This window comes from Periophthalmus magnuspinnatus, chromosome 15 (assembly GCF_009829125.3).
Source record: "Periophthalmus magnuspinnatus isolate fPerMag1 chromosome 15, fPerMag1.2.pri, whole genome shotgun sequence".
Lineage (NCBI taxonomy): Eukaryota > Metazoa > Chordata > Actinopteri > Gobiiformes > Gobiidae > Periophthalmus > Periophthalmus magnuspinnatus.
This window is the reverse complement of record NC_047140.1, coordinates 1,641,692-1,655,527: the sequence shown is the minus strand read 5'-3', so window position 1 is coordinate 1,655,527 and position 13,836 is coordinate 1,641,692. Positions and strand designations below refer to the sequence as shown.

Here is a 13,836-nt window from a genome sequence, read left to right as displayed (position 1 = left end):
ATATGTAAATGTGTGTGTAATGTGTATCCAACACATACAAACTCCAGACATGTATTTGCATACATTTATTACCTTCAGATTAGCATTCGAGTGCTGGAACAAACATTATTTTTGTCTATTTGACAGTCTTATTTTTATTATTATTTTTTTTATCTGCAATTCAATTACAGTCAGTAACAAGGGCATCAACAGATGCCATAGTGAACAGAGCTTTGGTTTACAGACCTCCTCTGAATGATGCATAGAATAGTGCCTACACAAACCCTGCAGGTATAAGGGTTGAATAAAACTGTAGTGGTTTATATTTGTCTTGGGAGTACCTTTGACTGTTGGAAAAGTTCCCTTTAGAAAATACCATAAAATTTTAAAATCAAAAACATCATTGTGAAGTTGACCAAGGTCAATGAATAGACAGGCTGGCAGTAAACAAATGACTTAAGGAGTCCCTTGATTGATAAATCTATAATAACATGCGTCTATATATCTATAAGAACATTCACTTGATAAGACAGAACCTCTACTGCCCTCAGAGCAACTGAACAGGAGAAGTTTAAAAACAAATGTCTGCGAGGCAGGAACACGAGTCACAACAGTTTGTAGTACCATCCTCTGGTACTGCAGTCTGGTGGGCCGAGCCACCATGTCCCACAAATACTTATACTTTACAAGCACAAGACAATGGCTCAATCAGAGACAGGAGGGCAGAGTGGTTAAAGGAAAGTGACCAGGGCAGAGATAATGTGGTCAGAGAGTCATTTCCTTCATTATGTTCATTATTTATCCTATTGTACCACAAACATGAAACACATTTGTTCAAAAAATAATAAAAGGTCAAACTAAACAATAAGAAACGCCCAATTGCACTTGATAAAACTAGAAAAATATCTTCAGGTTTTGGCTAAAACTGCAGAACATCACACACAGTTAACACAGTGGATCCCCTTATTGAACACTGCTGCAGTGGTATAACACTATTATTGAACACTGCTGCAGTGATGTACAGGAAGAAATACATCAGATCAAATGCTCCTGATTCATAGAAATTGTCCATGGTCTTGATTAGGGTTTGTATATAAAAGCTCGCTAGTTTGACATAAACTGGTTCATTGATGGTTGGATGGTCATATTAAAGAAAGTTTCCCTGCTGAAAAACTGTACATTTGCACTTGATAATGCAATAGTGTTGCTCTTCTATGAGGTCTTGGTTCAAACAGGACAAAGATAAAATAACACCTTAAGAAAAAGGGTTGTGAGACTCCAAAACAAAACTAATATAAAAGATGAAACAGAGGATTAGTATGAACACAAAGGTGCCTGTTGACACGAGCAGATGTGTCTCTGCTGTTGTCTAATGACACTGCCACACTCAGGCCCCACAGATAAAAGAGAAAGTAAAGATACTAATTACAAAATCATACAAACTCATTCATAAAATACAAATGTAAACTGATTATCATTAAGTATCCCAACCCATTCCCTTAAGACGGTAATAAACAATTCAAAATAAAATCATAATGTATAAAGAGTACAAAATATTTGATTTGCTTTGTCTAGAAACACAGCCACTGACCTCAGAGGAATGTCAAAACAGAGAGAGCAGCCAAAGGCCAAAAGACAATCCGGCCTCACTTTGGCACGTTGATGACGTCACTCAATTTTTGGCACTTCATTTGGTGGTGCATTCATTTAATTGGTTAAGTGCTTATATTTGGCTTAGTACAAAATGCATCTGTGCTTTTTCATTTAATATAAAACACATTCTCAGTAACTTCAATCTAAGGCATAGGGGTTTCACAGGCAAATGTCTAGTATATTTAAAGTGCATGCCACTGATACAGATGGTATCAGTGTTAAAAGGATTGTACTAACCAACCTGCCTGTTCTCCTATGCAAATACTGGACACATCCCTTTTCACCATTATTAAAGGAAACAAAAAAACACAAGAAATCCCTTCTGTGTTGGCACTTTGATTAAAGCTATGGCTTATTTTACAATTATACTATATGGTAACAATACTAAGAGCACTTGGGTAAACAGCTGCTGGCCGAGGCATAGAGCTTGGACGGCAGAGGCACTGTGGAGTCTGGCCTTCCTTTTGGACGGTTCGTGTTGCCGTAGAGTCTACCAGCGCCCACTGACACTGGCCATGTCATGAAACTGGCGAGACAGACGCCCGCTCGCCCCTCCCTCCAGGAACGAAGAGCGGATGGGCGGTTCAAACAGCTTCCTCCGGTTTTTGTTCAGTTCTGGAAAAGAAAGAGTGAGAGAAGCACATTTCATTAAAGCACATATGATTTTATGGCAGCAGTTAATAAGGAGATACAAAAATATATCCATTAATATTTTTTTTTATTTTAAACACACTTTACTTTTACTGCACCTTCATTAAGCCTTAATATAGCATAGAGAAAGAAACTAAATCAATATGATATTGAAATCAATATCAGTAGTTTATTAATCATGTTTCAGGCTTAGTAACTGTTTAATTAATACTTCTCCTACCCCTCCTAACCCCTAACCCCATTATGAATGAAGTCTTTACTCATGCTTTAAGGCTGTAAGTAGTGTAGTTATAAGTAAGCGTTACCAACTAATTACAGCTCACCTTAGACTGGGGAATAAAAGTACTTGTGTTTTGGGTTTGGTTCCTTTTAAATAAACTAAACAAAAGTTTTTTAAGCACCACTTAAAAAAAAATCCATTATTTCTGCAAATCTCTCACATATAAAAATATTTCTTATCATTTTATTTTACATTTACAGTTGCACCACATTCCCAGTTTGTGGGAATAATTTAACAATAATAATATTAATTGTTGCTCACTGACAAAGGCCGTAAAGCTCTTTCTTATGATTCTGGCAACTACAGTTATTTGGTTTGCTGTTTTAAAAATATTAAATTGATTAAGTATGACAAGAAAGTGGATTAAAATCAAGTGAAAGTCAAAATTGCTATTTTGTCATCTTGATTTTGGCCTTGTTATGTTCACAATTTTTTCAACAGAGGAACATTAAGTAAAAGTTGTTTTAAAATGCTGCCATCTATGGGAAATAAGTTGTTTTCTGGTGTGCTGGAGGTTAAGAAAGGGAATACTGGTCTTGTCTTTTACTAGCAGTGTGCAAATCCAACTGTAGCTGGCACTCAAGTGTTACTCTAAGTGCACATCTCCTATCCATCAGCACCGGATAAGATTTGTCCTGCAGCTTGTGTGAGCCAACAAAATCAGTTACGGCCTGGGATCACTTTAGCCTAATTACTGTACAAGCCTAACATTTCCTCGTTTCATTAACCTTGGCTCGGTTTCACAGTATCAATAAATATCTAGAAACAGGAAACATGTAATCCTACCACAATGCACTTATACGCTTTTATAAGATCTTAAGTATGACATTAGTAATGAGGTGTGACAAAAACAGAGTAGACCATTTTAACTTGACAAAATATCACTGTTAGAAAAACTGCTGGATCAGATGAAGGAATCTCAAGGCATCTATTTAAACTTGACTTACTTTTAATATTGAGGGATAAAGAACAAGTTAAACCCGGCATTTGGGCTTGGATTGAAATGAATTGGGAAGAATACAAAGATATACCTTTTTGTGTTCTCCCCGATTCCCTTTATTCCCTTTTTTACAAACCTGAAATGGCAAGCAGCATTTTCCTCCGTGCTCCAAAAGTAGTGATGCCCAGTTCTTTTAGGTCCTGGTCTGTTAGTGTCAAAAATGTCTGAAGATCAATCTGACAGACAAAAACAAACAGACCTACCGGTAATTAATAACAATTTAAAAAACTTTTTTAAACAAAAACTTAAGATGAAAACTACCTCTTGTTGCTGGAAGACATCTGTGTATTTGCCCAGGCCTAACTTGCTGAAAAGTTCGGGCAAGTCGGAGCCTTTAGTGGAGCAGTTGAGGCTGCAGCCGTTGCTACCGGTTACGGAGGAGATGCAGTCCATGTAGTTGCTGCTGCTCAGGTAATGCTCTGTTGCTCGACAAAAAATGAAGCTAATATCAGCATTCATTTTTTAAATATAATATGATTATGTCTGCTATACAGGTAAATCGTAAATGAATCAAACGTAGGATTTTACATATAAATAAACCCATGGGGCTTGTCAAATTAAAGAGTTTAACAAGCCCCATGTGTCTGTGCATCTACAACATGGTACACAGCTCTTAAAAGTAGTTTTTTGCATAATATGTCTCCTTTAAAATACCACATAACAAGACCATAACTAACATGGATGTGTTATATTGTGACTCTAGATTGTCAAATTAGTTACAGTATTAGTAGCTTCTGACAGTTTTCTGATTTTGTGATAAGATAAGATTTTGTGACATAAGATTACAATATGAATAGAACAATTTATAAAAAGACGTGACAAGAATTTAACTTGAAATTGTACAATAGTGATGCATGACTTGTCAGTGTAAAATGTTGCTCGAGCACTGAATTCATAAACTCCTGACAAAACAGTGCATTTATATGATGACAACATAGTTCACTTTGGGGCCATTTTATATTTGTATGTAAATGAGGCTTGAGCAGTGCCGGTGGGCATTAAACTGACCAGATTTGTTCTGCTTCCTCTTGGGGCTGCTGACAGCACTGGAGAACTCATTGTGACCAATCCCATTAGCAGTGCCATTCCTCTCTCTCCAGTTATCCGAGTCACTGCCACTTCCAATGCCCTCACGACTGTTGGACCGCGACAAGGACAGCGGAGAGCCCTAGAAACACAGGCATGTTAAATTTGGACCTTTTCATGATGATGATGATGACTTCTGTGAGTTCTCCTGACCTCATAAGTAGTGCTCATGCTAGGTTTATAGGACACGTGGTTGGCCCTCCGCAGTTCCTTGATAGTTTCCGCTGGCATGGACTTGGAAAACCCCAGCCCGCTCCAAGTGTTAGTAGGAGTCCGCACCTCAGTCACTACTGGCTTCTTCAACATCGCTGTAACATTCACACAGTTATAACTTTCTGGTGGAGGGTTTGCAACCTGCTTGTCTTCATCGAGGTAGTTCTGCTTTGCCTGGAATGTCCCACAGTATGGCATTTGACTTATTTACCTAAACTTAACACAAGCAGGTGATCAAACAAGGCCAAGTTACAGGTCAGATTTGTGGATAAACAACTCTGCTCTGCTCATTGTTTTTTTTTAAAGATGCAAAGACGTAAAACCCCTGAATTTGGATAAATACAGGATAGATGTTTAATGCTTTACTGAAGACAAGCAGGTAGAAAAGTTACATAGTACACTTTTAAGTAGTTTCATTGTAGTCCTAGACAACCATAACACAAATCACCTTCTACAGTTCTGGTCATTTTACCACTGTATCATAAAAAAATCCATAACAGTGAATGTATGCAGGGATACTATAAACTTTTCTCTCACACTCCCCCACTGCCATAAAAATAAAAACTATTGTGTAACTCAAACAGCAACACATGTTAACTTACCTTTGGTTGCCAACAGCTTTTTCTGCTCATAGTCAAAAGCCTGCAAAAATGTCAGACAGATGTACAAGCATTATATTTATGTTCAGACATAGTTGAACATTTTCTGAGCTTGTGTGTGCTTCTCTTTACCTGCATATTTGCAAACGAAGACTGTGGTGCCAGTCGGATTCTGTCCCTTTCATTTTGCTGTGCGGCCCTCTCAGCTGCGCGCTCACTTCCTGGTGCCTTTTTATCTGCCACTGGACTGTCTGAAGAACTGGACTCTGCATCTGACAGGAGGCAATCGGAACTGTTGAACAAAACAAAGATATTAAATATTAATATTGACAAAAAAGAATATTGCAGTTTTTGAGGGGATGAATGTAACTCTTGACAAAATGTACTGTTTGTGAAAGAAATATCCGAGCTTATGACCACAAATGTTGAACAGTACATTATTTGTTGGCTCCACAAACATATTAATCCTTATTAATCTTATGGCTTCTTTCAACTAGCAAATAACGTCTTAGTAGTTTCTGAAGCCATTATCAAAAAATTAAAAAAAAATCACTTTTTCTGGAGCTGTGTGATATCATGTAGAAACAGAAATATTAACCCTAAACTAGGTAAACAAATCTGCAAATTTGAACACACAATTCTGATCTGTCCTCCTCCTCATTGTAAACTAACCTTTCAAGAATCATATTTTTGTAATTCATTGGAAATAAGCTGTAAAAAGTACTGCATAAATATTATTGCACTGTATAATAGATGATAAAAGTGCAAAAACATGTTGTACCCTTTGAAAGATTACCCTTGCATACATTCAAAACACACTAGTTGAATATAATATTGTAGAAAATGTATCACCCACCCTTTCTAAATATAGAAAAGTATGTAAGAATAGCTTCCTTATGAGTGCTGTTTTTGCTGACCTGGATAAGCTTGTATAACAGTTCATGTGGGATTCAGTTTATCTGCCCATAAATTGCTTTGCCATCTGTAACGTTTTATCTTGTCGTCCAGATACATGCATTCCAAGTATGAATGCTCGTAACTGAGATTTGGACTTGGCTCAAAATATTATTGACTTGCAGCTTGAGAAATCTGAAGTATTGCCTTAGTCATCCAAGAGTGTTGTCTATGCAAAATACAGCTTTGCAGATTACGTTTGTGGTGGTTCTACTGTATTTATCAATGCTGTTTAAGACTAAGGTCAAATAAAGACGCACAATGCAACTTTTCTCTTTGATTGTTCGCCACCTGCTTGTTTCCATAGAGATGCCATTGTTTTGTATGGAATGTTCCACAGTATAGCAAGTCTTTGATTGCTATATAACACTTTGAAAAACTTAGTGCGCGTGGGGTTGCCTCTCTACATAGATGACCTGTAACTTTGCCAGATGACCTCATCTGTTTGTCTCTATGGACACAGCTAAGTTTAATGCCATACAGTGTAAGATTCCAGACAAAGCAGTAACATCTCCATAGAGACAAGCAGATGACACACCCTTCACCAGGAGAGTTATATAGTGCACCAATATGAATATGAATATGAATATAAATATGAACCAATATGTGTGCTCATATGAGCCAATATGTGTGTGTGATTTTATACAAGTGCTGCTGAATATATTTAAGTAAAAAATCTCCTCAGCAGATACCTAAATATTCTATCTAACCAATCTAATTTTGATAACAATGCTCCATTCAGCCTAACAATGTTAATAGAAAATAAGTCAAGTCAAAATAAAGCATTGCTTCTTGCATATTTAGAAATAAAACCATAGAGTTAGTTAGACATAAATGATAGTGAAACATACTGTAAATGTGAGTTCTTCGTCCCCTGCAGCAGCTCCACCGCCTGCCTTTTCCCTGATGATGTTTTACATGATGCCAACATTTGCTTCAGCTCACTCCCATTGGCCGAGTGTGAGGGGCTTCTGGGCATGCCCACTTCCACAAATGTGTCAGAGCCTGCCGAGAAAAAAATCTCTGAATATTTTTTTATATGATTTAAAAACCTTTCATTATCAATGTCAATAACAATACAACAATAACAATACAACAATTATAAGTAAGCATTGGTGTGCATTTTAAAATGTGACGGGCCTCAGTTGGCTGGTGGATTAATTAAGACTAGAGCAGCTGTAATTACTGTTTTCCTCCCTCCTAGATTGCTTTCAACCGTTCAGTGCACCCTATGTATACACAGCTAAATGTCAACGTGCTTTAGATGTCAGCTAGCCCAAAACATCTGGGGTACCATGCTTGAACCCGTTTTCTGCACAGCCAGTAGAGGGATGAGGCGAGCCAACGCAAACAGACTAGCACATCGGGGTATGGCATGCTCAAAAACAGTGTGGAAAAGGGAGACGCGTGAGAGAGGAGGTCCGAAGGGGAAACCGCGAGCGAGTGCAAGACGCAGAGGAAATTACGGCCTTTTCAGAACCATGGCCCAACCAGTAGTTAATCTGTCTCTCTTCCAACACAATAAACACACTCATAAGGTTAAAAGGGCTGTATAGGCAAAATTAGGCATTTTGCTGTGGTTTTAAATGCAGTGTAAGTCTTAAGTGATTTTAATGTTAAACAATCGAGACCAGAGTGCAGGAGTCTTGTATGGTGGAAATTGTTAACAGCTTAAAAATGTTGCTTTTCCAAGGTTATGATGACACATAAATCACAAGGTTCTAAAATACTCCATCTGGTAGGGAGTAATGAAATGAGGCCCTTTCTCCACTCCGAGCCACAAAAAAATGAAATAGATTTTAAAGGGATACTAAAATGTTACAAATATCACACTTGATGAAAACATCTGTTCATGTTCTTCCAGTATACAAAAAAAGTAATTTCTGTAGATAGCTGTACCTTCGTCTGGGTTGGACTTGCTGGATAGTGGCTCTGACGGGTTGTGTCCATTGGCCTCCTGCACCGGGTCACATGGAGGAGGACTCAAAACCGTTTCCGCAAGTGATGCAGTTGTTATTCTTGTGTATACCGAACTAGGATGCTAGAAAATGTGCAATACAGTCATGAGTACAACAAGAAATCAGGAATAAGTACTAATTGAGATAAAGTAAACTGTATTTCTGGTTACTTTGACGTGTCCATTGAGCGTGCAGGCCTTGGAGCAGTCCGGCACCCCGTTGGGCTGCTTGTCGATGGGGGCGAGGCCGGGTGGAGGGGAGGGGGTGCTCTGCGTGTAGCCCTGTACACCTGACAACAGGATACTGCTGAGGGTGGCCTGTGTCGCCGGGTGCAACATGAGCTGTGATGAGAAGGCTACGGCACAGGGGGTTCAAACGTTCATTTTACAGTAAACTGGTGGAACACAAAGTACCATCACCTGCACATCTACCAGCGCATCTAATAGAAGGTAATCTGATAAATGGTATGGTAGTTTTTGAGGTAGTTTTAGTCTTTGGCTTAGGTAGTTTTTTGCTTAGTTAAGTTAATGTTAATTTGTAAATGGGATAAAATTACTTGTGATCAACTAACTCCAAGGCTGAAGTATTTATTCTACAGCAAGTTACAACATATTTTCTATTATATTGAAAAGACCTTGTATTTGTCTGTTTTTATATCAAGTTAAGCTTGTTATTGAATATAAGCAGAGGCATGAATAAATAATAAACATCATATCACATAAATCCATGAGGAATGTTGTCACAGAAATAACAATTCAAAACTAAATATTCTGTTTTGAATGAATTGTAAAAAGTCCTCAAAATTGCGCTGAAAAGTTATGTGACTGAAACCCATGAACACTTTTATTTTGCCATAAAAACTGAACATATAGTAATCATTCATTTAAATGATGATCATATTTTCCCTATTACAGAATTTTCAGAGTAAAAGTTTCATATTTTAAATAAAAGAGGTTTGTGCCTGACCTTGGGTGCTGGTCAGAGAGCTTGGCCACATAGAGGGGGAGTGCACCGGGGTGGTGGGGCTCGGGGTCTGCAGAGGACTCATAGAGCTGTTTAAACTGTTGAGCACCGCATTGGGAGAGCTGCTGAGAGAGTGAGGAGCCGCCGCACTCAGAAAACCTACAGAGGAGAGAATGGAGAGATACTGTAAATCGGACAAATCAGTGGTGGTCCTGTCAAAGCCTGGAGCCGTTTTTCAGCCTAATCACACGTCTCATCCAGCTCACAAAAATACACTTGGTTGTCCAACTATTTAAAAGGAATTTCATCAAATTGCCATCAACCAGGCACAAAACCTCAAACGGATTTCTGAAAAGCTACAAGGTCATGGATGCAAAGTATAGGTCTAGTGTGTTCCCAATCATATAAAAAACGTGTTGCTGAGAGGAGCAACAATGTGGGGCTTTGGTGGGTAGACCCAAACACGGTGTATGAAAACACAGAGAATCAGGTCTGCGGCTTTAAACAGGGGCTAGTTTTACTCCAGGAATAAGGCCAGCAATTCTTCTGGCAGACTTCACTGTAATCGGAGCAAGACAAGCATGTAGCAATTACTACTGACCAGGATGTGGCTCCACAGCTTCATCACTGGCCCCTGGGTAACACACAGAGGCTGTCTCTACTGTACTGAAAGAAAAGAAACTACTAAAACTACCACTAAAAGAAACTATGCTGCAAATGTAAACCTTTTATATTATAATATATAATATTAATATAAAGTTCAAGTAGGAGTGGGAAATGTTAACAAAAATGAATAACTCTATACATTTTTACTATAATCAATAATGATAATAAGATATTTTTGCAATCCATCCTAAATGTGATAAAATGCATTAAAGTTTATATCTGTAAATAACTAACACAGAAATCAAATTAGAAATCACCGAGTTGACTGTAAAATTGACCAAATAAGAGCATACATATTAAATGCATATTGCTGTTTGAAATATTCACCACATTTCACCACTGTTTTTAAGAGCTTTGAAAATATTTTCTATTATAGACAATTACAAAGTATGAATGTTTTGATATATTTCTCACTTGTAAATCCAAGTACATATCTATATCTACCAACATATAAATCTTTAAACCATTGATATTTACAGCATGGCCTTGTATATTTTATGCTAACCCCAGATACAAATGTATATATGCAACAGGAGAAAGCAAGCAGACATGGTAGTAACACCAGCACTGGAGTGTGGTCAGCTTGATTTTACCATTAAACCCATACTATACATCATGCTGGCGGACTCTACTATCTGATGTTACTGCATTTGATGAATTACTTGCGTCATACTGAGGAATTGGATTCCCAGACCATTTTACATAAAAGCAGGTTTCTCAGGGTTATCCTAACACTCGTTTTGCAAAAGAAAATATAAAAAAAAATAAAAAAATTACAAAACGTGTAGTGTTCCAGTATGAACTCCATGGCTGGGTGTAGAGGTCAGCTAAACTTCATGTGGTCATAACTGTGTTATGATACCCATGATTCCCTCACTGGCTACTACACAGAGGTTACTTTCTGATGGTTGGCTGGGCACTGAATGCACATGGGATTTGCATATAGCTCAGGCTGGAGGCTACAGTGAAGCATACATTAAGCAGGTGCAGCCTCTGATTTATGCTGTAGTGTGTATCAGATGGTAAACGCGCTAGTCTTGATGATGTAGTGGTAGAAGATTTCAGAGAATGCCTGGCACTAAGATACAGTATCGGGGGTAATGTTTTGCTAAGAAGGAAGACTCTCAGCGTGCAGCCAGTCCAGATGTGAGTGACAATGATTTATGAGCACGTCGCTCCCTGGTGGAGACTCATGCATTTAGAGCTGTTTGTTTTCCAACACAGTCTTGTCTTTTCTGATGTGTAAAACAAAACAGTGACAGCTCTCATGCTTAGATTTTTCACTTCTTCAATGTTCATAGAAAATTGAATTTAGCATTCTGTGAAATTGGATTTTGTTTAAATGAGCAATTATTCTAAACCAAACCATGGCAAGAGCAAAGAATTATACAATTGATTGAAAATACAGCTTCTTCAGAGGCTTATGGAATACTATTGAACAATGGTATGAAAACAGGCTTCTTCACCCAAAGCAAACAGCACATGCATATTATTGTTAAGACCACTACTTTCTTTGTTAGCTTTCTTGGTTCTTTATGGTCAGCTGGGGTTTATCTTATGAATTTTGGGTTAATATTTGCCATTGTGTCTCAAGCCTGGTCAAACGTGAGTGTGCAATTGTTTTTTTTGTTTTTTTTTCAGTGACTCACGTGAAACAAAGAAGTTCATTGGTCACTTATTATTTTCAAATAAAATAATGACAAGGCAATGGGATACAGACATTTTGCAGCCCTGTTTTCATATTTTAACTATAATTCTAACTGTGTTTACTGGCAAATAAACATTGTCTATGTACTAGATTAGAAAGAGTCATAATACAATGAAATAAAGAATAATAATAAATGTTTCCATTATTGATAACTATGTAATTAAAGAGTACACTACTGTTTCCATTCTATTTAATAGTGGCGGAGTGGCAATTGGGAGACACAGGAGATTTCCCAGTCAGCTGCCAGCCTATGTGGGCTGGTGTTGGGCTGGTGTTGGGTTGGTGTTGGGCTGGTGTTGGGCCAGTGTTGGGCCAGTGTTGGGCCAGTGTTGGGCCAGTGTTGGGCCAGTGTTGGGCCAGTGTTGGGCCAGTGTTGGGCTTGTTTGTGCCAGACGGCAAGGATGCGAGAAAGAGGAGGAAGGGCTTGAGTGAAGAAACGGAACGGCCGGCTACTCTATCAGCTACACTTGAGGTGCGACGGCCGACCCTTCCTGTGCGGTGTGTCATTTTTTTCAGCTTTTTTTCATCACAGGTTGCAAAGCTCTGTCAGGTTGTGTGTAAATTTTCATGTAGCCCAAAACGTCATAAAATTTCCTCCAATGCATGGTGCTATGTCAAGGCTCCGCTAACATCAACTAAACAATTCTTGTGGCTCTTTCAAAATACCATGTGCACTGACTAAGTGCAGAATGGGCCTCATTGTGAAAAGGTTTTAAAATGATAACACGCTAACTGTTCAGAGCAACAGTGGGTTCTGCTTTTTTTTAGGCATAAATTAACCACTGAATTGGGCATTTTACTTTGAATAAATTTATGTAACATAAAATGCAAAACAACAGTAGAGGACAATTGTTTGATGCAAAGTTTTAAGTATACAGTGGTCCCTCGTTTATCGCGGGGGTTATGTCTAAAAATAACCTGCAATAGGTGAAATCCGCAAAGTTGTCAGCTTTATTTTTTACAATTATTATATATGTTTAAGTTTAAAGACTGTAAAATCCCTCACTTCACACTTCATACACTTTTCTCAGGCATTAACATTTTCTCACATTTCTTGTTTAACTCTCACTTGTTTAATTTATTAATAGTGACTCATGTGTATTTCACGGTTCCTCTGACCGGAACACAATGCACATTCATACACTGTAAAAAAAAAAAGCAGTTAGAATTGCACTGGAGAAGTGAGACCGCAAAAGGTGAACGAAGCGAAGGACCACTGTATAGACAAGATGAGAGCTCACCATCTTATTGCAATAACTCAATTATTATTATTAATTTGGATGATTTGTGCATGGATTTTTTTTTCTTTTTAAACAACCATACAGAAAAAGAAAGCTGGCGGATTGGTAATAAATCGCTAGATTTCAGAGCCCCACTCCACCCATATATTATAACACACTATTACTGCACGGTAAAGTATTGTAGTTGATTTTTAATGGACTGCATTCTCTACATGCACAAATCATCTTGCGAAATGTTGTAGACAGTTTTTTGTGTATATAACTATGAACAAACCAATACCCAAGAAATAAAAATGCTGCTGTGACCTCACTAGCACACAATGCTCTTAAATTCTTCATCTAAATCCAGCTATTTACCCAGATTGCTGAGCCCCAGTCCAGCTGAGGCCAGGATGTCCAGCCCAACGGGGCAGATGAGGGAGGGGGAGGGGCCGTTGGGGGTGGGGTTTACTGCCATGGGGGGCGATGAACACGACACACCATTGCTCTCCAGTCTTAGGACGAACTTCCGGGCTTCGTACATGTTGACGGCATTCCTCTCCACACTTTTCACGATCACCGACTGCCATAAAGACACAGGTATTAAACTGAAGAAGAGCATATAGGGCAAAGGGGAGGGGCGTGTGATAGATAGTGCTGGGAATGTTGGCATCAGAGATAGGGAGTGAGGGAGAGGACGGAGGGCAGACAAACACAGGAGGGAGGAAGGAAGAGGGAATTAAGTTCTGATTAGCTGAGTAAACAGGACTGTGTGGGAGAAACAGGGAGACATGGGAGCAAAGCCTTAATCGATTGCATAACAAACCATCTGTCTGATTTACTGATAGATGTGTAAGAAATTAGCTTATATTAGTCAGCAATTTATATAAATGGTTGTCTTCTTAT

The 13,836-nt window shown here is 38.4% G+C and overlaps 1 protein-coding gene across 4 annotated transcripts in view; it reads right to left on the bottom strand.

The window, feature by feature from the left end:
- LOC117382625 (protein bicaudal C homolog 1-like) overlaps positions 1 to 13,836 on the bottom strand; it is a 65,934-nt gene continuing 52,098 nt past the window's right edge. Inside the window, exons 10-21 of one of the 4 annotated variants that reach the window (XM_033979833.2) lie at positions 13,309 to 13,513; positions 9,340 to 9,495; positions 8,544 to 8,728; positions 8,315 to 8,456; positions 7,267 to 7,420; positions 5,594 to 5,753; positions 5,465 to 5,504; positions 4,803 to 4,957; positions 4,572 to 4,731; positions 3,825 to 3,988; positions 3,640 to 3,739; positions 1 to 2,247 (exon numbers count right to left, since the gene is read on the bottom strand). In XM_033979833.2, the coding sequence (XP_033835724.1) occupies positions 2,123 to 2,247; positions 3,640 to 3,739; positions 3,825 to 3,988; positions 4,572 to 4,731; positions 4,803 to 4,957; positions 5,465 to 5,504; positions 5,594 to 5,753; positions 7,267 to 7,420; positions 8,315 to 8,456; positions 8,544 to 8,728; positions 9,340 to 9,495; positions 13,309 to 13,513 (1,746 nt within the window). In that variant the 3' untranslated portion in view covers positions 1 to 2,122. The remainder of the gene's footprint in view (positions 2,248 to 3,639; positions 3,740 to 3,824; positions 3,989 to 4,571; positions 4,732 to 4,802; positions 4,958 to 5,464; positions 5,505 to 5,593; positions 5,754 to 7,266; positions 7,421 to 8,314; positions 8,457 to 8,543; positions 8,729 to 9,339; positions 9,496 to 13,308; positions 13,514 to 13,836) is intronic. The other 3 variants (XM_055227343.1, XM_055227344.1, XM_055227345.1) reach the window with 3 other exon arrangements.